Genomic DNA, 22,405 nt, shown 5'->3' with positions numbered 1-22,405 from the left:
TTTTTTTTTTTCATTTTTGTTATAGTTTATTTATGATTGTCACTGGAAATTACCTTGAGTTATTTTGGCAAGCGGCAGGTCATCACTAAGTAAGCATATTCAGAGATGCACACATATGTGGGCATGTGTGCATGTATGAATGCACCAATGCATTTACATGGGTGTAGGAAAATATGCGTGTACATGGATATGTGGTATATTCATTCAATCAACAAATATTTATTGAGCAATTGCAGGGTAGCAGGTGCTGAGGATAAAAGATGGATGAGACAGACAAGGTCCCTGCCCTCGTGTGCTTACTAAGGGGCAGGGGAGACCGTGAACAACTAAACAGACAAGGAAATGAATCAAATACTTAGATCATGGAAAGGACTGGCAGGAAACAAATAAAGGTGTTACAGTGGCGAACAGCAGGAGGGTTTCTTAGGCGGGCAGGGACAGCTTCTTACAGGAGGAGGCCTTGATGCTGAGACCTGGCGGACGAGGGTGAATCGTCGCTCATGAGATGGGATGGGGCAAGATCCCCAGGAAGAGGAACCAGACGTGTAAAGGCCTTGAGGAGTGAGACCCGGGGTTTTCTAGGAATGGGAACAGGACACGAGGCTGGAGGGTAACGAGCTGAGGCCAAGAAGAGGGTAGGTGATGAGGGTAAAGGTGTGGGCAGGGCCAGATCACAGTCTCAGAGGCCCTGAGAAGGAGTGTCTCTGTGCTAAGGACCCTGGGTAGCGAGTACTGAGGGCTTCCCGAGTGTGGGGACCTGGCAGCTTTCCGTGTGTGTGCGCGCGCGTGTGTGTGTGGTTTATACACGTGTCTGTATAAACGTACGTGCTTATATACGTTGCACATGTGTGAACATATGACAGGAATGTGACAGGCCATCCGACACAGTTCCCCAGAGTGTTTCCAGCGTGGGAAGGGAGCCCAGCTCAGACCCTCCTTGGCATCTGCAGTGGGAAACCTTCCCAGGGACCTCGATCACAGCAAGGAAAGATGAGAGCAGCACAAGCACGAGTGTCTTCCTGCTTCCCTAGCCTGACGTGCACACAGGTACCCACCTGGCCTGAACGTCCGCGCCTCTTTTAGGAAGGGGAGAAGAACACGGATATTCTTCACAGCCGCAGGAAAGCATTTCTAACTGGTCCCAGCTCCCCGAGGTGGGAGGCATGGAGTGTGGGTTACCGGGATGGGGAGTGGTAGTCCAGAGAGGAACGCCGTCCTTCCCAGCCTGCTCCACCTCTAGAGCAACTTCTAGAGACACTGATGCTGGTTGGGGAACGGGGCAGGGGTGACATTCCCGCCACCATATACAGTGTTTCTCAAGTGCCAGAATTCCCCCACAAGGGGGAACAAGGAGTGAGCACGGAGGTAGAAGAAAACAGAGAACCTGATTTCACCACTGCATCCCCACCACAGGGAGAAGAAAGTCAGAAAACTGGCAGGCAGCCAGGCAGCCAGATACCTGCAGGCAGACAGGGAATTCCCTGCCCCTTCTTGCCTCCTGGAACATGAAGGTGAAGATCTGCCCAGAAGGCCGCCGAGATGAGTGAGAGCCCGAGAGGGACGGGGAGGGAAGGAGGTCTCACCAGTTCCCTGTGCTCCTCTGTGAGGCTGGAGGGCAGCGTCTCCATGTACGAGTCCTTCAGGGGCTTCCAGCCCAGCTGGTGGGGCTCCATGTAAATCATCCCGCACCTGTATGGCGAGAACACACAGAGACCAGCCTGGTCCACGTCCGGGCCCCCAGGCACACAGGGGTGAGACAAGAGCCGTCAGCACGGCAAGTTAAAGGGCTGAGCTTGGGGCAGGTCACAGACTCTCACCAGCTCCAGGCCAAAGAGAAGGGGCAGATTTTTGTCGGGAAAGGGCGGAGACCAGTGCTCAGAGCTGGGTCTTGAGAGCCAGAGAGACCTGGGTTCAAATCCCAGCCTCAGACCCTACTAATCGACTGACCTTGGGCGAGGTTTCTTTACTGTCTCTGAACTTCTCTGCCCTTCTCTGCAAGTTGAGGAACGTAAAAAATATGTAGCTCATAAGGCTGTTGTGTTGGTTAAATGAAATGCCCATAAAGGATGTAGCACTGTGCCCAGCACACAAAAAACTCTTCCTTGATGGAAACCATTTCTACCATGATCACATCAGTACAGTATGTCTGGTAATGTACTGACGTGCAACGCTCCGTGCAGCACGTGTTCTTTTTCCATCTGTTACATCCACGTACTCTCGTTTGTTACCAATACCTGTTACCATTTATTGGTCGGTCTTCTGTTATGTACCAGGCGCTAGGCTAGGTCCTAAACGCTTTCACCTCTAGATATTCTTCCTTATGGTCTCCATTTCAGACTGAGGAGACCATGGCTCAGAGAGGCTGAGTGACTTGGAAGAGGGCACACAGCAGGGTGGGAGCCCAGGTTGGTCTGAACTGCCAGGCGTTCTTTCTCCTCCCTCCCCACCGTTGGGAGGAGTGGGGACTGGTTTACTTTATTTCTCATGGACTTCAGGTACACAGCACCGGACTCATTATACCCTTGGCACGTGCATCATTTGCCCATGCACCGCCCTTCTTGTTAACAGTTTTCAAAAATGCAGTAAGTGCCCCTGAAGCCACCACCCAGACAGAAGCTAGGAGCGTGACAATAACCTTCATCTAACCATATGGTCTCCATTATCCTTCCCTCCTGGCTTTCTCACCTCAGGTAACACAGCACGTGGATCTCGTGTTACCTGTCCCTTGATTTCTTTCCTTATTATGTAGTCTCACAGCATTTCTATATGATCCTCAAATGTATATTTATTTCAGTTGTTTCTAACAATCTACTAGGGAGCGTTGTGCTATATGGAACATTGTGGGCTTACTATTATACATAATATTGCTAAGGTTTTATCTTTAATTTTACTAACATTTATCCACAGAGTTGCAGGCCAGTACAATTCATTTACTGAGTGAGTTATATACAGAGGGTGCCAAAAAAATGTATACATGTTTTAAGAAAGGAAAACTGTATTAAAATTACACTGATGGGAACCACTTTGAGAGCCTCTAGTAATTGCAGAAGTCAAACGTGACTTGTATTCATCTTTTGTAATCAGTATACGTATATTGATAATTACAAGTTTAATACAGTTTATTCCTTTCTTAAACTGTGTGCACACGTTTTCAGCCCCCTCTGTGTGTACCATTTGTGACTGTACTATGCTTATTAAGTCAACATACTATGCTTATTAAGTAACGGGCATTTGGGTTGTTTCCAAGAGCTTGTTACTGTGAACTGTGTCACTGGGAAAGCTCTTGTGCATGTCTCCGGTTGTACGTGGGCCAAGTTTCTTTTGGGGTGTACACTGGGGAGCAGAATCTCTGGGTCATGAGGCATTTGAAGGTTCCGTCTTAGGAGGTCACGTCAAACTCTTTCAAGGCGCTTGCCACGTTTTTAGCCTCTTACCAGCATGTGGATTGAGGACAGACTTGACGACAAATCTAAGTGACAACAAATAGTGTGGGTGGTCTGCGTGGGCTCAGTCACACGCGGGGCTTCTTAGAGCTGCCCCTCCTGTGCAGGGGGAGCGAGGCCACGCCTCTCTCAGTGACTGACCTGCTCACAGTGGCGGGAGACGCCTGCTCCAGGTCGGCCGGCTCGAAGATCAGACTCATCTTGGGGCTCATCTGGATAATCTCCCCACTCATCAGACACAGCTGAAAACACAAAGCAGAGGGGTGCCCGGCAGGCAAAGGGGGTAAATTCCAGCTGCCTGTGGAAGGCCTCGGTGGAGACAGATGGTTTGAGTTCATTCACCAAATATTTCTTGTGCCAGGCACGGTTCTAGGTTCACAGAATAAACCAGACAAAAACCCCTGTGCTCTTGGGGTTTACATTCATTCTGCTGGGAGGGCACAGATGGTGAGCAAAACCCATGGTCTATAAAATAGTAGAAGTGCTTTGGAGAAAAACAAAGTAGAAGAAGGGGTTGGGGAATGCTCAGTCAGGGTCGGGGGAGTTGTAACCTTAAATAGAGACGCCAGAGAGTCACTGAGTTGCAGCCTTTGAGGAAGGATCGAGACGTTTCCAGACCACAACCAGTCTCACGGTTCCCTCCTCAGTGTTTAGCACAGAACTTCACTGCACACCTTCACCCTGTTTTATTTGCTCACGTCTCCCATGAAAGACTCCTTTTGGGATCCCCCATGGATTAGTCCAGGGCTAGCGTGACAAGATCTCCGCAATTCCTTTATGGGAAGGCAGGGAAGGCCATGGAAGCCCTCGTGCTTAGCAGGCGTATCCCTGTCGAGAGTAGGGCGAGTACCTAGGACAGCCTCCGAGCACAGATGCTGCTTCCTGCTCACCCACGTGGGTTCAAGCGAGCCGGTTAAGCCATAAGACGGACGGCCTGCAGCTTTGGCCTCCCAGGGGAAAGGAGGACACCCCATCACTCCCGGCTGCTCCTCCTCAATTGCAGCTATACAGTTCCCTGCATATTTCCCGGTCCACATCAAACACAGCTAGAAACAGGTCCTTCCTTGCACCCCAGGAAGGTCCCGGCTGTTCTGGGGCTCACACCACCAGCAGTGTCATCTCTGAATATCAAGAAAAGTAAAACGACCCATACTTGTGACAGTTGGATTTATACTCAGAGCCCAGAAGAGCCATCACGAAATTCACTGATTACAACTATCTATACTTCTGATCTCAAGACCAACTGACACATTGGTACAATTAGTTTATATAACATAGTCCATATTATATAATAACACTCGTTTGTTTTTATTTGTTATATAATCAAAATTATGCACATGTCATCGTCCGTGTAAATGTATAACTTGGACCACTAGGCCTTCCACTGAACATGACTCACCCTTCATCTTGGAAAATTTAAAGACAGTAGGAAAGTATAGTTTGACTGGATCCTGACACATACTCAATACGGGAAACCTTCCTTGAAAGGGTGATCAATTTGATTTTAACAAACAGTGACACAGCACTTGCTTGACGCCGGGCACTATTATAAGCAGTTTATCTAGTCTTCTCACAGCACGGTGAGGTGGACACATTCGCCCCACTTTACAGATGATGCAACAGCAGTAGAGAGAGATGGAACAGCCTGTCTGAGGCTGTACACTGAGCAGTGCGACAGGGTCTGAAGCCAGCCTGTCTGGGTCCACAGTTGAGCTCTTCAGCTTCATGTGATAGAACCTATTTCCCAGCGGTTCCTGCCTCTCTCCCTCCCCACATGCACTTCTGCAGGGTGACCCCGCCCACCTCCATCAAGACATGGGGTCTCCGGTTCCACCCCTTGAATCTGGTCAGGCCCTGTGACTTCTGTGACCAAGAGATTCAGAGAAAGTGAAGCTGCGCCAGTTCCAAGCAATGCTCCTAATTTCATGGAGACTCCCACTTCCTGCCTCTTAGAAGTCAGCCACTACCTAAGGGTCACTCCCCTGAGACCACATAGTAAGAAGCTCAAGCCGTGTGGACAGGCCTAGAGGATGACGTGCTATGTGGAGGGAGGGGAAGAGAGGGAGAGAGGGAGAGACAGACAGGCTAAGGAGGAATGAGCCCCAGACACTGAGTGAAGAAGCCACCTTGACTGTGAATCCTCCGGAGAGCTGCCCCCGCTGCCATCACAACAACTAGCGGGGCCCCGCTGAGCCCTTCCAAAATTTCTAATCTACAACATTATGAACAAACTAAATGGCTGTTTGAAGCCACTGAGTATGAAGGTCGTTTGTTGCACAGCCATGGAAAGCCGAAACACGTCGCACATGTCAGGTGCTGTGGACGTACTTTCTTATTAAATTACCAGCACCCCCATTTTATGACTTTTAACAAATCAGGAAACTGATTTCAGACAAGTAACGGAACTTGGCCAACACAGCCCAGCTCAGTGGTAAAGCTAGTGGTCCAATCTGAGGCCAGCACCAAGGCTTTTAACCACGGACAACCTGTCTCCAAACACCCACGGCTTACGTCACATACTACAACCAGAAGCTTAGTTCACCAACTGGTAACTGTTCCTTTCTTGTGGGGCAGTTATTCTTAGTGTAAGCCACACACGCGTACGTATTATATAGTTTCGCTCGATCACTCACTTTAACAAAAGTCTATCCCCCGCCCATGTGACAGTGACAGCAGACTCAGTAGCTACCTTCTTATTGTCATCCAGAACAGTGTTCATGTTTTCGATCCAAACAGCATCCACTGGCCCATCAAATACAATCCACTTGCGCTCCTCAGACATGGAAGATGCTTGCTCCCGGAAAGTGTTGGCGAGAATGCCGTCCGTCCATTCATGGCTCACAGGGTCGAAGCACCCATAAAGCTGCCCCATGGTGATGGCTTTGGGGTTGATGATCCTGTACTCCACCGGGAATTCCTCCATCTGGTTGGCTGTGCAAGAAGGTCCCACCCGCGTTACCAAGGTTCTGGTGAGACCAGAACATCAGACAAGAGACAGTGCTGTCTCCAAGTCCACCCAACCTTTAGGAAGATGCCACCTGAGGACAGGCCTTATAAAGACTGGGATACCTGGGTAGGCAATGCCTTAGGCTGCTAGGTTATGACAACCATTAGTTTCTCACCACAGTTTCTCCTGAAGCTCATTTCCAAGCGGGCACACGTGCCGGTCAGATCTATAGGAATCGGCCTGGGCCTGAAAGAACTGCAGTGGTAAAGGACAGAGGTGCCCTATTACCAGGCCTCTTTACAGACCTCGCTCTGTCGGCTGCCCTGAGAACCTTGGCTTGACTTGAGATGAGGAAACTGCTGACAGGTAAAAGATTCTGGAAAACGATAGCTACTTTTGTTTTCTCTATCTGAAGGGCTAGTTTAGCCCTGAAACCTCTGCTTTAGCTGCTCAGTGTGTGCCCTGAGAAATGCACACTGTCGGAGTACTAGGACCCACCTGGAATATACAGGCTGGTAGATGGCATGTCATATGTATTTAATAACAGAAAATGACCACGCTTTTACATGACCTTTCATAGTAAGGAAAAGATGGAGTGTCTCAGCCATGAATTAAATAAAGAACCATTTCTGCAGAATCCCAAAGCAAAGACAAATGGGGTAGCCTCCTTTTTCTTCATTTAGTTGCCTAAACTATATTCAAATGTCAAAATTATTAAAGTTTGAAATGCCCAAATTAGTTATGAAAGCCAAGTGAGTCCCCAAAACAAAAATCCAACAGTAATTCAATTATCAAATGTTATTAGAAAAAAATGTTAAAGTACTGGAAGGGATCATGGAAGCATGGCCGACGGCACTGCTTTTCAAAACCACAGGCATGTGTTTAATAAAAAACAAAACAAAAAAACCCAAAAAACAATTTCTCTGGCAATAAACATAGCTTCCATTTGTTGATTAGGAACTGCTGCTAGGTTATTTACCTGCAAAATCTCATTAAATTCTCACAATAATCCCATTTTACAGCTGGGAAAACAGAGGCTAAGAGCGATTTAGTCATTTGCCCAAGGTCTGGGTCTGGTTCAAAAGTCTGAGGTCTTATCCTCTAAATTAAAAGGAAGGAAAGGAGGGAGGGTGAGAAGGGGAAGGGATGAAGGTATAGGAAGAAAAGGGAAAGGAAAGAAACCATGCAATGATTTGCTTTTAGAATTATTTTGTTTAGGGCAATGGCAGGAATTTCTCTCTCACTGGGGAACCTTTGGAGAAGCCAACTGTTCAGCAATTGAGAAAATTCCTCCAGCCTTAATGACATGCACAGAAAAGCCAGTTAGAAGCTCCCTGTCTCCTTTATTTTCTGCCTGCAGACATCTGTGTGCCAGATTCTATTTCTGGCTCTGACATCACAATCCAAGGATGGCAACAAATCCAAAAACCCAGCCTGGCATCATCTCAACTGAGTAAGGAGTCCTGTCCCCAGGGAAGCCGGGATGTCAGCTTTTACCTTGGTTTAAATCACCCAGAGCTGCAGCCAATACTTTATAAGCACAGGTCTTGCCACCCATGGGGTCTCCGACGATCATGTAGCCATGTCTTACCAGCATCATCTCGTAGATCTGAGAGGAGAGATCATAAGAAATCCGTCATCACAAACGTGCAAGTCAGAAGACGATGAGGAATGAGGGGTCAAAAGGGGAGTCCCACAGTCACTCCCGCAGTTCACCTTGGGTGAACCAGTCCTTTTTGAATATATTGTTTAAATATCTTTTGGATGAATAAATGTATATGTGTGTCTCACATTATTTAAGAGATGGGAACTATTTACTCCACACCTATCTACGCGCTAAGCATCAAGTGACTTACCTAAATGATTCATTTCATCCATTCAGGTGTTATTAACCACCTTCTAATGGTGGGAATACAGGGCCCAGGGGAGGCTGTCACTTGCCCAGGCTCATCAGTGACACAGCCAGGATGTGAACACTAGGGCTCTCTGACTTCAGGGCCCCTAACCATTTCCATTTGCTTTTAAAGAAGAAAGGGAAACAGTAGTCATTTTAGCAAATTGCATTTCTATTGGAAACCTCTGTTCTCGAGGCCTAAATGCTGTTCAGCTTGATTGGAACTCTCAGGAGAAGAAATGTATTTTCGGAGCCAGGCCGCATGCGGTAAAATAGAAATGACCTTCTCTGTAATTGGTTTGGGGATGGTCATGCGACTTTATCGGCCCCATTCAAAGCTAACTCTAAGACTGGCTGAAGCCACCTGGACAGTGATGCTTTCTTTTCTTCTGAGCTTGACCCTAGTACAGCTCAGTCTGGCTGCTGTGGACCCAACTGAGAACGAAGTTTTAATGCAGAGATAGCCTGGAAATGAAGAGAGAGGTTCCTGGTGACATTATATGAAAACGTGGGTCCTGCTGTGCCAGAGGTCAAAATATTCCTACACTTTTCAAGGTAGGTAAGTGAATATGTTCCCTTTTGTTGATTAAGGCAGTTTGAGTTGGGTTTCTACGATTGGGAATAGAGAAAATCCTAACTAATTCAAAGCTCGATGCTCCCATAGGGAAGACCCCAAATTTAAAAAAGAAATCTCAAGGAAGATAGTCATAGGAAAAACACTGGATTTTGAACTTCAACTTGGAAATGAAAACTGAAGGCATAACAGACAAAGATGCCTTCACCTCCACCTCATCTGCTTCAGGCACCTCTGACTGCTGTCATTTCCGTTCCAACGTGCAAGTTCTTTCTAATAATTCCTGATTTCAGCAAACAGTAAAACAGGTACATTCCCATGTGGATACAAGAAACCAACCTGGATAATTTTCCCAATAAACCAAGGAACTGGCTGCAGTTTCATCTTTCTGATGTTCTCATTCAGTGCTTCCATAAAAACTTCGTAGTCTGGCTTTGGAAGAACAACTCCAGGAAACAAATCTGATATAATTCCCTGGTAGGAAGAATTCAAGAAAAGGTAGAAAGGATGAATTCTCAGCTATATGACCTCCACGTTATCCTAAGATGAGATCTACAGACAGCAGAAATCTTTGGCAAATTCCAAACCTCATTTTTCCTGCACTGAAACTCCTGCACAATTACAAAGTCTAACGCTATCTGTCCAACATGACTTCCCTCCCCACTAATTTTAAACGTCAGCAAATATTTAATGAGTCTCTGCTGTCTTGTAGTCATTGCACTAGGAAAAAACAAGACAGTCATGATTTCTGTCTCTAGGGAGCATACAACCTGGTACAGAAGACAGGCATTAAAACCATTATCAAAGGAAACTCATTCAATTTGATAAAAACAACTACCCATACCTAACAGCAAATATACGATCGGTGAAACCATTTGTATTAAAGTCAGGAACTAGACAGAAATGCTGCCGTCATCATCATTATTTAACGTCTGGGGGAGAGTATCTGGCAACAGGGACGCTGGCAGGAGACGGAGAGGGTGTGGAAAGGGTGCGAGAGAAACGTGTGCCCTCCGGAAGGTGGGTACCAGCGCCTGGCCAAGGCCCCAGACCACGGCATACCTGAAACAGAGGGACATCTTGAGCCAGGAACTTGGCCAGGTTGACATCCAGCAAGGCCCGGAGCAGCAGGACGCTCTCGTTCTCCTCTGGGTACTTGAGCTTCAGGTTGCCGGCGGCCGTGAGCACAGACTTGACGGCCCGCATGCCGTAGTCATAGTGATGCTGGGAGGAAAGCTGCTCCGAGCACAGGCGGTAGGTCGCCACAATCTTCTGGGCAAGACTGGGAGGCAAAGACACATGTGCAGGCCCCTGAGACCCACGTCCTGCTCAGTAGACGATCCCACCATCCCGGATCCCTGCAGGAACCAGGTTTGTCCATAGAATGATGGAGGGGCCCTGTCATTTGATGGCCTTTCAACAGAGTTGCCATCATGAGCTAAGGCAGCATTGTAAGTCTCTTTCTAAGTTAGGATGGAAGAAAGCAGGCCCACGCATGCGTGTATAACACATACTATGTGAGAAGCTCTATGTGTATGGATTTTTGTGGGTAGATGTGAAAGTATGTGTACACACACACACACACACACACACACACACACACACACGTTTGAGAAGAATAAATCAAACTATTCACAATGTTAATCCCCAGAGAGTGGAACTGAGGGTTACTAAGGTGAAACACCCTTTTTTTCACTTCTGTAACATTACGATTTTTTTCAATGTCCACGTTTTACTTTTTAAATTTAAGAACCAATTCAAACTTTATCAAACGTGGATACTCATGTGCGCTGCCATTTCTTATTCTGCTTGGGCACACAACTGGACCACACGGCCTAGCCTCCCCCACAGTTAGGGGTGGTGACGCCACGGAGCCCCAGCCAGGGGCACGGGAATGTAAGGGGAGTGTGCCACTTCCAGCCTGGTCCATAAACCTGTCCTCCATGAGACGGTTCATGCTCAAGTGTTGTAGCGGACATAAGTAACCCGGGTCCCTTCCCTTGAGGTAGAACTACCCCTGATCACCGACACCCACTTTGGATTCCCAGGAAGTGAAAAATAAACTTTGGCTATGCTAAGCCAGTGAGATTTGGAGGTCAAGGTCACCTAACTCACATCACACACGCCCCGTGGGGGGAGTCCCCACTCTGAGATGGATTCACTTTGAAAGCATAGACTGTGTTGCTCACCAGCTCCTGACACAGGGCTGGGCATGAGGTTGGTGGCTCCATAAAGGTCTGCCAATTGAATAAATACTTGAATGGACAAAACATCAATTAATGATGGTCAAGACAATGTAGAAAGACAAAGGTAAAATTTGGAACAGGTCAGTAACAGCCATTTCACAATGATATTAATAACTCCAGGTGCATGTGAAAAAGACATTGGTGTGTCTGTGTGTGTGTGTGTGTGTGTGTGTGTGTGTGTGTGAAAACTGGGTAATACTGAAATGAGAGATAACCCAGTTGATTGAAGTAAACATTATATTGATAACAACGTTAATTCTAAATTATATTAAAATTTCTCTTTCAATCCTGGAATAATTCATGTGTGTCAGTCTTGCCTTAAGCCATTCAGGAATGCGTGTGCACCACACGTGTGTTAGAGTGAGCAGTAGGCAGGAGATGAGGGGCTGCTTTCTTCAACAGAAGTCCAAGTGCACAGAAAGAAAGAGGAGGCCTTTTCTCGGGAACCTGGGTCGCTTCCCCGTCAGCGAGGGGTCAGGACCAAGGCCAGGGCTAGGTGGATTCAGATCAACACGTGGGCAGAAGCCTGTTTCTCCCTTTCTCTTTTCTTCCAATGGGAAACCCACCTTGACTCCACCACACAAAAACGGCCTTTCGAATCCACTGGGAAACTGTAGTCACGTACCTTCTGGAGTCCAGAAACCCCATCGAATAGAGAGAGATTTCTCCAATAAGAGCGTAATCGGGCACCATCATGGCCACTGTCCGGAACAAAGCCTGGAAAGAAAGAGCCACTCAGAAGCTGGACGCACACAGTGAACCTGGGGGAGGCGCGTCTTCTGAGCAAGCAGCAGCAGCGTGATTGCGGGGGCCACTCCAGAGAGAATCAAGGAAAGGTGGGCCAGGGGACACGTCAGTGCAAAGGGACCATCTTCCCTGGACAGACCCACGGCTCCACTGACCCTCCCACGGGCCCTGTCCACATACACGCTGTCACACGGGTCCCTCCACGGCTGTGTGGAAGGCCCTCGATGCTGCTATCCTACCACCTCATTCTCCTAGGCCAGATGAGCATCGTTCAACCCTCAAAGCTTTCCATTGTTCAATATGGTCAACAGCAGTCAATGAGGAATGCAGGACCAACATGTATCAGAACGAGGCTGAAGCCAGAGCCATCTTCACTTGATCTTAGCCAAAAGGCCGAGAAGCGATGAAGCCAGAGCCATCTTGATTGGAGTCTTTGTTCTGTTACCAACTAGCTGTGGACAAATTAAGTAACCCCTCCAGGCTCCGGTTCTTTCGTCTCTACATGGGCTGACAACTGTATCTTCCTCATAGTTATGGAAACAAATGATACCACGTAAGAGAGGTGCTTCGAAAAGTGTGCGGCACATGGTGGGCGCTCAACAAACATCAGCTACTGTGATTATCGCCTTAGATCTTAGAGGAGGAGAGAGTCGCCCAAGTCACGCAGTTAGAGGGAGAGCCGGGATTAGAACCCCTGGTGCAGTCAGGGTGCTGGGTGCTCTTCCCACAGGAGGACACCCTCCGTCCTGTCTTTGGCATACTGAGGTCATGCGGCGCTTACCCCCTGGGGGGTGGCACGGCTGGCTCTTTCTTCTCCTTCACAGGCACTTTCCTTCTCCCACTAGCAGCAAGGCCCATGACTAGTGCCGTGGCCACAGCTCAGGCCAGCTCAGCAGGAGGCAGGGGACAAACAAACTCTCGTGCCATCTCACCGGCGGGCTGGCACTGCCTGCTTAGGTACAGACACCACTTAGGCCTGAGCAGCTTAGTAACACGGGGAGGGTGTGTGGTCTGGTCTGAGTGCGTCATTCCTATCGGCCTTGGTTATTAGGTATAGATCCTTGCCTGCCCCATGAGACCGGGTTCTGGGGCCAAGTGTTATCTTACTGCCATCAGCACGCCACTCTTCCTTCTCCCAGCTGAACACTGTCACCTGGTCCCATGATGTGGCTTCTCTGTGAGACCCTTGGGTACTTGCAGTTGTTTCTGTGCTGCTGGCACACCCTGCATCCATGTACGCTGTTTACCTTGAGGTTGTCGGGCAGCTCCGCCCTGCCAGCATAGCCGGGGTTCATGGTGATGAAGACAGCGCACGTTGGGTCCAGAGAGAGCTCGGTGCCTTCGAAGACGAACACCTTCAGCTTCCGGATGATGGCTTGTTGGATGCTGAGAATCTGCTGGGCCACCACGGACAGCACCTCAACCTGCGGTAACAAGGGCTGGCTGATGTGCGTGCCAGTTTCCGGCAGCCACCCACCCCACTCTGCCCCAGTCCCCTGCACGGAGCAAAGAAAGAACCCAGTCACCTGAGAACCAGACCTTTGTATTGAAAATCAGGAGCATAATGTGGGGTTTTGGTAAAGAAAATGAAAATTGGTGTGTGTGTGTGTGTGTGTGTGTGTGTGTGTGTGTGTGGTTTCCACAGTATTTGATCTTTGTTCCAGCACCCAGCACAATGCCTGACCTATAACACATATGTGAACACTGTTGTTTGAATTGCACATTTACGTTTCCTGATCTCAATTCCACACCCAAATAGAATCAATCACCCCCTCTTCTGTGAGGCCTCTTTTTTGCCACTACTATAAAGGTCTATCATACTCTACTTGTTTCATTTAATTTTTATTTCTCTTTGCTAGATGGTAAGAGTCTAGAAACCATTTATTACTCACCTTTGTGAGTATTTGATGACATAGTAGCTGCTCAATAAAGTTTGGAATGAGCTAGTGAAAGAATGACTACAAGAGGCTGCATGTGTGTATAAAATATGCATCATGTATCCGTGGGGCTGTTTTTTGTTTCATTCATTGAGTACCTATTCTGTGCAAGAGGTACAGAAGAGACACCAGGCCCTGTCACTGAGGAGCCGGGAGCCTGTAAAAAGGCCCCTGCACCTCCAACCCCTCTATACCCCCGAAGTAGGGTTACCTCAATCCTGTTGAACTCATCAAAGCAGGCCCATGCCCCAGCCTGGGCCAGCCCCTTGAAGAACTTCCCCATGGCTTTGTAATCCAGACCATCTGAGCAGTTGAAAACCACACACTAGAGAGAGGGAGGATGCAGGCACCACTCAGGATGAATTCCCTCACAAATGAGTCTCCCTGCACCGTGAAACGGGTGGGGCCCACTCTGCCTGTTCCACGACCCCACCATGAAGTCCACGCCGACTTCTCTGGACAGGGGTCCGGGGAGGGACGGGAGGACAGGATGGGGGTGGACAGCATTTCTCTACCTGCTTGGCTAAAGCTTTGGCCAGATCTTTGGTAGTTTCTGTCTTGCCTGTCCCAGCTGGACCCTCTGGGGCTCCCCCAAGATTCAGCTTCAAAGCCCCCATCAGTGTCCTAAAGGGAAGAAAATAACTCAATGCCTGAGCCCTAAGATGCAGGAAAGACACCTGCTTTGGTTTATTTTGCTTTGACTCACACAAATAGTTTAAATATGTTCCCGGATTATATGACCACCATTGTTAAAAAAAAAAAAAAGGTCTGTTTTACTCATCATTGCAACTTCAGAGGCTGGCACAGTGCCTGGTGCGTGGGAGGCACCCATACGCATTGGTTTGAATGAATGATTCTAATGAAAAATGAATACATACATAAACGAATCAAAAAATCCTCATAAACCCCACATTCCAAAAATCACCAATGTTAATGGTGAAAATAAATGTGTTTCTCCCATTAGATTATGAACTTTTGAGTTCAGGACTCGTATTTGATTCAGTTCCACATCCCCAGCAAACTAACCCAGTGCCTGGCACATGGAAGGAAAAGATAAATGTGAGAAATGAATGACGTGTTACCTGCGTCTCGACAGCCCCTGCATGAGCCTCTATAATCTCGTTAACACACTACCTTGCAATCATCTAAGTATGTCTCTCTCCCTCACCCCATTAGTTTGAGGGCCCCTGGAGGTCATACATGGTCCACAGGAAGGTTCAAAAAATGGCTGTTGAATGAATGCATGCATGCATGAATGAATGAATGAATGCATGCATGAATGAATGAATGAATGAATGCATGAATGAATGAATGAATGAATGAATGAATGAAGAGCATAGGAATCAAATGACTGAGGACTTTGAAAGGAGAAAATACTCAAGTAGTATCTCTATAACTAAAAAAATTTTCACTGTAAGGAATATATATAAAATCAAAGACAATCTGAACATCATAAAATCGACCAGTTGACACAGTCCAGCTTCCTAATGTTAGGAATTCCAAGGAAAGTGGCCGAGCGCCTTCTGTGCTGAGCGCAGAGTGGCCGCAGCTCTTCATCAGGCCGCTGGCTGAGCTCAGAGCTTCCTTGCCTGGTCCTGCCCCAGGCCCTTTGCTATCTCTCGGCCTGGGCTCTCCGGGCACCGTCGATACTGCCACTGGAGAGCTTTCTCCTTAAGGACTGAGCCATTTTCAAGGGCGGACACCACCCTTTGCTTGCTGGCTGAACCACACTAATTGGTATTAGGACTCCGACTGGGTTCTCGCTTCTGGCCTAAGGCCCATCTGTGGGACCAGAGTGACGAAGGGCAAAACTAAAAAATCTGAGACTCTGACAAACTCAAGATGCCCCTAACCTTCGTCCCCAGAAGGCATTCCTGCCAGAGTTCTCCAGGCAGGCACCCTCATCGGGGGAGCCCGGGCCTTACCTGTAGCAGCGGTCGGTGAGGGGCGTGATGACCAGGCGCGGCGAGTTGCCCAGGTACTCGTAGCCGTACTGGACCTCCGTCGTGATCATCTGCACCTGCACGTCCCGGGCCTCCCAGTAGTAGCGCAGCTGCGAGAGCCACTGGAAGTCGTTCAGGTCACACACGCTGTCCTCAGACAACTTGGCCACCACGTCGCGAGCTGATGGGACGCAGACAAGAGGCACACATACAGAACCGTCAGCACCTCCCATCTGCACCAACTTGTCAGGGGAGGTTTGGGGAGGTTGGAGGACGTCACCAGGCCACCCCTCTCTGCTCCATTGTAGGCTCAAGGGCCCTCCTTGCCCACCCCCAACCTGCAGGCAGCATTTCCTGCCAGAAGCTGCTCTTTGCTTCTCCCAAGGAGCCAGGCAGAGTCGGATGCACTGTCAGCAGTCAGCCCACAGTACAGCAGAGGCGGGAAAGGTGTGGCTCTGAAATCAGACCGCCTGGGTCCAAACCCGGGTTCTGCCATGAACTAGCTCTGTGACTGTAGGCAAGTTACTCAACCTCTCTGTCCTTCAGTGGTGTGACCTGTTAAATACGTAACAAAGTACCTACCTTATGGGGTTACAATGAGGACTAAGTGAACACACAGAGGGTGCCAAAAAATATATATCCATATTTTAAGAATGGAAAACACAGTATGAAAATTGCAATGTGAACATGAGTTGTATTCCCCCTGAATATGTGTATATACACACATACACACACATGTAAATATCTACATATATTCACATATACATAGATATAGGTAGGTAGGTAGAAATAAACAGACAGACAGACAGACAGATTGACCTGTGCCTGGCATTATCATGTTTCCCCCAAAATAAGACTTAATTGGACCATCAGCTCTAATGCATCTTTTGGAGCAAAAATTAATATAAGACCCGGTCTTATTTTACTCTAATATAAGACCTGGTCTTTAATATAATATAATATAATATAATATAATATAATATAATATAATATAATATAATATAATATAATATAATACCGGGTCTTATATTAATTTTTGTTCCAAAAGACGCATTAGAACTGATGGTCTGGCTGGGTCTTATTTTCAGTGAAACAGGGTACATAAGTATTAGCTACTGTCATTCCAAAACTCTTAGGAGGGCTGACCCAGAGGGCTTGGCAGTATGTCGTTACCCCGAGTGCTGTCTTAGTCCCAGTACGACCCGCCTGGCCCTGTCCCAGGCATCTCGGATATCCTAGGAGGAGAGTCAGCTTGCCTGATATGGTTAGCAATGGAAGGGGGCTCATGAGTCATGGTTAGACGCATTCTTTCCATCTGGGGGCCTGAGAAACCAGCTGGGAGATACATTTCCAGGTTTTCTCCTTTCTCTCATAGGGCTGTTGGCCTAATTGAATTTTCTCACAGTGACGTGAGCCCCAAAGTTGAAGAGTGGACACGGGTTTCTGAGAATCATTCATTATTTTTTAGGTGAGTCACAGGCCAAGGGCGACTGAGATCTCACAACTAGTACAGCAGCTAGAGATGAGGATCTCAGAAGGGCCACATTGCAAAGGGATGTCCCCAAAGACAAGTCTTATCACAGTGAAACCCTACACCCTGCAGATAAGAGCCCTTGAAGATTACACCAAAGCAATTCTGTCCTTCCTGAGCACTTGACCTCCCTTCCAGGTTCTGGAGAGAACCCACAGAGCGGTAGCAAGAGTGGGGGGGTCTGTGTGAGCGACCCAAGAGGAAGGTAAATCTCAAAGTACTGCGTTGGGGATGCCTGCACTATGCTGTGTGTGGGGTCTGTGAACCCAACGACTCGGGGGTACTGCGGCATCCACCTCACCGGCCTGTATGACACCCACCAGCTGGGTATGTGGCCAGATGAAGGTCACGACCGCCCTTCACTTGCCCTGATTTTATTTCGACAGATTTTCAGTCTATCCAAATGAAATCAGGTTGAAATGAACATCAGCTGTAAGGAAACCAGGATGCCATGAAATGCCAGCAGGAAGCTGGGTGTGTGAGCAAGAGACACACTGTTCCCAGGCAACCAGCCTGGTCCAGCCCTAGTTTCCTTGGTGATGAGGGCGTAAGGGTGGTTTGTTTTACATAAAGACCCCAGTTCTTCCTCCTCCGTCCTCCTCCTCCTCTTTTTTTAAAGGAAGAGCTGGAAGGCATCCTCTCCCACCCACCCCCTCCCTGCTTCACTGCCCATTTCCAGTGACTGGGGTTTGGAATCAGACAGACATAGGTTCAAATTACCAAAGAGCCTCTGCTGTTCACTCGCTATGTGCCTCTCGGCAAGTTAGCTACCTCTCTAAGCCTCGGGTTCTTCATCTGAGAAATGCGTATAAAGATGACATCATGTATGTCAAGAATTCAGCACAAAGCTTGGCACCTCGTGCTCAAGAATGTGAGCTCTGCTCAGCGAAGGAAACCTTGGGTTGAACCTGACACGGCTGTGGCCATCCATCACTGTCTCAGGAAGAGCACAGCTGGGGTGGTTCCTGGACAGAAGTTGGGGACGGGAGGGAAACCCAAGATGGACAGACTCAGAAGCGCTGCTTCTCTCCTAACCCCTCACCTTACTCTCAGTTGAAAAAGCCTCTCCCCAGTGGGAATGGAGACCAGAGACTGGAAGCCCTCCATCCCGGGGAAGGGAGCAAGGGACAAGCCTGGCGCTGTCCCTTGACTCAGTCACGCCAGGCTTACCGTGGACATCAATGACTGTGAGGGCCCCGAGGGTGAGACGCGCCCCGCTGCTCAGCTTCCCTCGCACCAGCTGGACAATCTGTGCAATCTGATCATTGCTCTTTTCCAGGAAGTCCTGGCAGGGGCATAGGAGGGGACAACTGGTGAAACTGGAGTCTCCTCCACTAATCCCTTCTTGGAAATGGCACCATCCGCCACCCCATAGGCCAAGCCAGACACCTGGACGTCCACCCTCAAGCCCCCTGGCCCTCAGCCCCAGTCATAAACTTCTAGACGGCATTCAAATGCTTAACGCTGACTGAAAGCAGCCGAATTTGAAAGACTACATACTGTTTGATTTTATTTTCATGACATTGTGGAAAAGACAGAACTACGGGGGCAGAAAACAATTGGTGGTTGCCAGAGGCTCGGAGCAGGGAAAGGGGGTGACTACAAAGGGCATCAGGGAATTTGGGGGATTACACAAATATTTGTGTTTGTCAAAACTCAGAACTGTACACTAAAAAGAGTCTTACTGCATATAAATTATATAGTAAACCAGAAATACCAAAAAAAAAAAAAAAAAAAAACCCTGAAATTTTTTCAGATTAAAGGAGACACAGGAGATGTGAAAACTAAACCCCTGTGAACATGCAATCCTGCATCACACAAAAAAGCATGAGTGGGGCAGCTGGCTACACTGAGATGAGCCAATTCAAAGGTCTACAGATTAGATAATAGTATTGTATCTTGCACCAGTGTTGGTTTCCTGTCTTGGATAACTGTACTGTGGTTATGCAAGATGTTAATATTGGCGGAATCTGGATAAAGGGCGTATGGGAACGCTCTGTATTATTTTTGCAACATTATTTGTAAGCCTGACATTGTTTCAAAATAAAGAGTTAGGAAAAACAAGAATGAATTTTTAAAAACGAAAAAAAAATCCATTGTTGGAAATTCTGGAAGCAAAGGTTGATGAAACTCAGAATTTGGCAGCCTAGGATTTCTGTCGAGGAAGGACAATGAGAGTTCTTGCACTTGTAAAACTCCAGGACAGCCCCAAGTTCAAATCCTCAGTCCCGCTGTCCCCACGAAAACCCTGGCTTCTGTAATGCCATGGGGTGGATGCCAGGATTATTGTTTTTTCTTTAGAAAACATGGCTACTCTAACGATATGTCATTCAAATCTTCATGGAGCTTGAAACTCCTCTGCAAGCTTTATGGAAGGCTCACTTACCGGGAGGGTCTTTTCCACCATGGCTTGGGACACCGCCTGGGTCCAAAAGATGGAGGAAACGCAGATAACCACCTGGCCAGGCCACTGTAAGACCCAGTGGTTACGAGGGACCTGGGGGAGTGCAGTAGGGTCACTTCATCTTCAGTGATTTAAACTGACTTCTTACAAAGTAATCCCCACCACCTCACCCCCTCAACACAAATAAAATTCTTCCCCACGCAGAGGCTACAAGGTTTGACATCCCTGGGATTACTGATTTATATCTTCCTCCCTGAATTTCATGAAAAAGAACAAAAAATCACCAACAATCTCATCAACTCAACGTTTTTTTCACACTCCCATCGAGGGATGTTACATAGTTATAATCAAGAAGGTGTAGAGAAAGCGTACAGACTACTCTTTTTAATGGCTACATAATATTGCAGTGCGGCATCACACAATTTTCTTAGTCATGGCCCCTACTTTTTTTCCCCCCTACTTTTTTTTAAACTAAGGATCAGGCAAACTACGGCCCAAGGGCCAAATTTGAAGATGCCTGTTTGTGTAAATAAAGGTGTATTGCAACACAGCCACACCTACTGTTTACATATTATTTACAGTTTCTTTTTCATTACAAAGATAAATAGTACATGTGGCGCCATAGCTGAAAATATTTACTATCTGGCCTTTACAGAAGCAGTATGCAGACTCTTGCATGAAATAATTCCATATAGGTAGCCGTTTTTCTTTCATTTTTGATTAACAATAAAACATACGACGAGGACTGGCCTTTCATCTATGGTGCAAATACCACTGAGATGGACAGCAGGTGGGAAGGTGTTAACAGAATATTCTTTTGTGTGCTCGGAGCAAGCTAAAGAGTGACTGCCACAGGTTCTTTTCTCTTAGGCCTTCTGTCCTACCCGTTTCCCCTAAAGCTTTTATAATATTATATAAGACCCGATCTTACATTATAGTAAAATAAGACCGGGTTTTATATTAATTTTTGCTCCAAAGACGCATTAGAGCTGATTGTCCAGTTAGGTCTTATTTTCAGGGAAACAGGGTAGAAGACAAAGGGGCGGTCAGAACCGACCCATTTAACCTTCTCCCAAGGTTCCTGTTGCAATACCAGCACCGTGGCCCAGGGCTCTGGTTCTCACTTACCTGGACGTACGCCCCAGTTCTCTTACCTGGACGTATGCTTCTATCCCAAGTCGAATAACTTCCCGCATGCTGGTGAGCATCATCCGCTCCACCTGCTGGAGCCACTTCTCCACCATGCCCTGCAGGTGAGACAGACAGTCAGTCACAGTCAGCCAAGCCTGGAGGAAGAGGCCACGCGCAGAACCAGCTTTCTCTCTGGACAGGCTGGAGGGAGGCCAAAGGTTGGCACCTGTGGGGGTTCAGAATGAGCCACCCCAAATTGTGCCTCAGTGCTATGCAGACTATTTTGAAGGAAAGGCAACCAAGACAGTGTGGGATCAAGAGAAACGTCTACCCGCTACTGTAACTCTCCAAAATAATTTAAATTAGGAGCCTGGCTCATAGTAAGAATTACCAGAAATGACTTTTCACCTGTCTATATGGCTCGGCAAGCGAATAATTACTGAACACGTGCTCTCCCTGCAATGACCTTCTGAAATTCCAAGGCTCCTTACCTCATCCCTAGCTCAGAATGTCTTCTACACCTCAATTTGCTTTCTGTCTCTGAGTCTCTCATGTATGTGGGGTTCCCTTATATATATGTATGTAGTTAAATTTGGTTATTCCAGTTTTAGAATTGCAGGTAACTGTAGCTATTGACTTCAGGTGCCCACGAGCTAGCAGATGTGTGGTTGGTGACCTGACTCCAACTTATATGTGTAGGTGGCAAAAAGAGCAAAGCGAGGCCAAAAAAACCACTTGTCTATTTCCATAAGGGTGTTGTCATGTCTAGAAAAAGTGGAAATCATTTAAATTTTACTCCCTCTGTAAGGACGTCTGTAGGAAAATCTGAGTTAAATGGCATTGATTCCATGTTTTATCGACATCTAAAAACACCTGCCCAGCTGTCTGTCTGACGGGATGACTTTTAACTGGGTTCTGCTCACGGAAATCGGAACAGCATCCGTTGTTTGGATCTGTTTCCTGCTACTGTCTCCACATCGAGTTTGGTTGAAATCCTTCCACAAATTTAGTGTGCTACATGGCTAACAGTGAAAGCCCCATCTTAGAGATGGGTAAACTGCGACTCTGAAAGATTGAGTAACTTCCTAAAGTCACCCCGTCATTAAGTTGCGGAACTCATGTGTTCCATACCCACCGATCTGGAACTAGAGTCTAAATGCTAAACAGTGTGCTCTCTGCCTCTCTCTGTTTTGCTCCGTTATGGAGAAAAGAACCAGAAGTGGGCAAGGGAAGTTACTTTGGCATGAGCGGGGTAGATTTTCTCTTGGAATGGAACGGTTTCTTTTTCCGAGCTGATCATGCCCTTGATCTCCAGACTGTCCGTAAACTCCAGCCGGGCAATTCCTTCAAAGCACTTCTTCAAGTGCGGCTGCACTCGGAGCGGGTCCTTGGTCTCTGACAGGATCTCCAGCAGCTCATCATTTGATAGGAAGAAGAACCTATTTCAAAGCAAAGGAAGATGGCAACTGGGATCTCTTCTGGGAACTTCTTTTTCCAACGAGGTGGGACTCCCCAACAGGTAGATGGCACCCCGGGAAAGCCCAGCTGTCACAGGGGTTTCTCTAAGGCCCACTCCCTTCACCAATTTTCATCTCGGGCATGTAGGGT

General features: G+C 47.6%; 1 protein-coding gene across 1 annotated transcript in view; it reads right to left on the bottom strand.

Moving 5' to 3' along the window:
• Positions 1-22,405, bottom strand: part of DNAH3 (dynein axonemal heavy chain 3) — a 108,465-nt gene that overhangs the window by 46,165 nt on the left and 39,895 nt on the right. The window contains exons 24-38 of the mRNA XM_074323111.1: positions 22,035-22,236; positions 20,821-20,913; positions 19,649-19,759; positions 18,433-18,547; positions 15,714-15,912; positions 14,304-14,412; positions 14,000-14,113; positions 13,099-13,275; positions 11,730-11,821; positions 9,921-10,140; positions 9,198-9,332; positions 7,888-7,999; positions 6,133-6,374; positions 3,585-3,685; positions 1,584-1,689 (exon numbers count right to left, since the gene is read on the bottom strand). Of these exons, the coding sequence (XP_074179212.1) occupies positions 1,584-1,689; positions 3,585-3,685; positions 6,133-6,374; positions 7,888-7,999; positions 9,198-9,332; positions 9,921-10,140; positions 11,730-11,821; positions 13,099-13,275; positions 14,000-14,113; positions 14,304-14,412; positions 15,714-15,912; positions 18,433-18,547; positions 19,649-19,759; positions 20,821-20,913; positions 22,035-22,236 (2,128 nt within the window). The remainder of the gene's footprint in view (positions 1-1,583; positions 1,690-3,584; positions 3,686-6,132; positions 6,375-7,887; positions 8,000-9,197; positions 9,333-9,920; positions 10,141-11,729; positions 11,822-13,098; positions 13,276-13,999; positions 14,114-14,303; positions 14,413-15,713; positions 15,913-18,432; positions 18,548-19,648; positions 19,760-20,820; positions 20,914-22,034; positions 22,237-22,405) is intronic.

The sequence above is a fragment of the Rhinolophus sinicus genome, linkage group LG18, assembly GCF_036562045.2.
Source record: "Rhinolophus sinicus isolate RSC01 linkage group LG18, ASM3656204v1, whole genome shotgun sequence".
Taxonomy (NCBI): Eukaryota; Metazoa; Chordata; class Mammalia; order Chiroptera; family Rhinolophidae; genus Rhinolophus; species Rhinolophus sinicus.
Note: the sequence above shows the minus strand (reverse complement) of the source record. Positions and strands in the feature narration are given on the sequence as shown.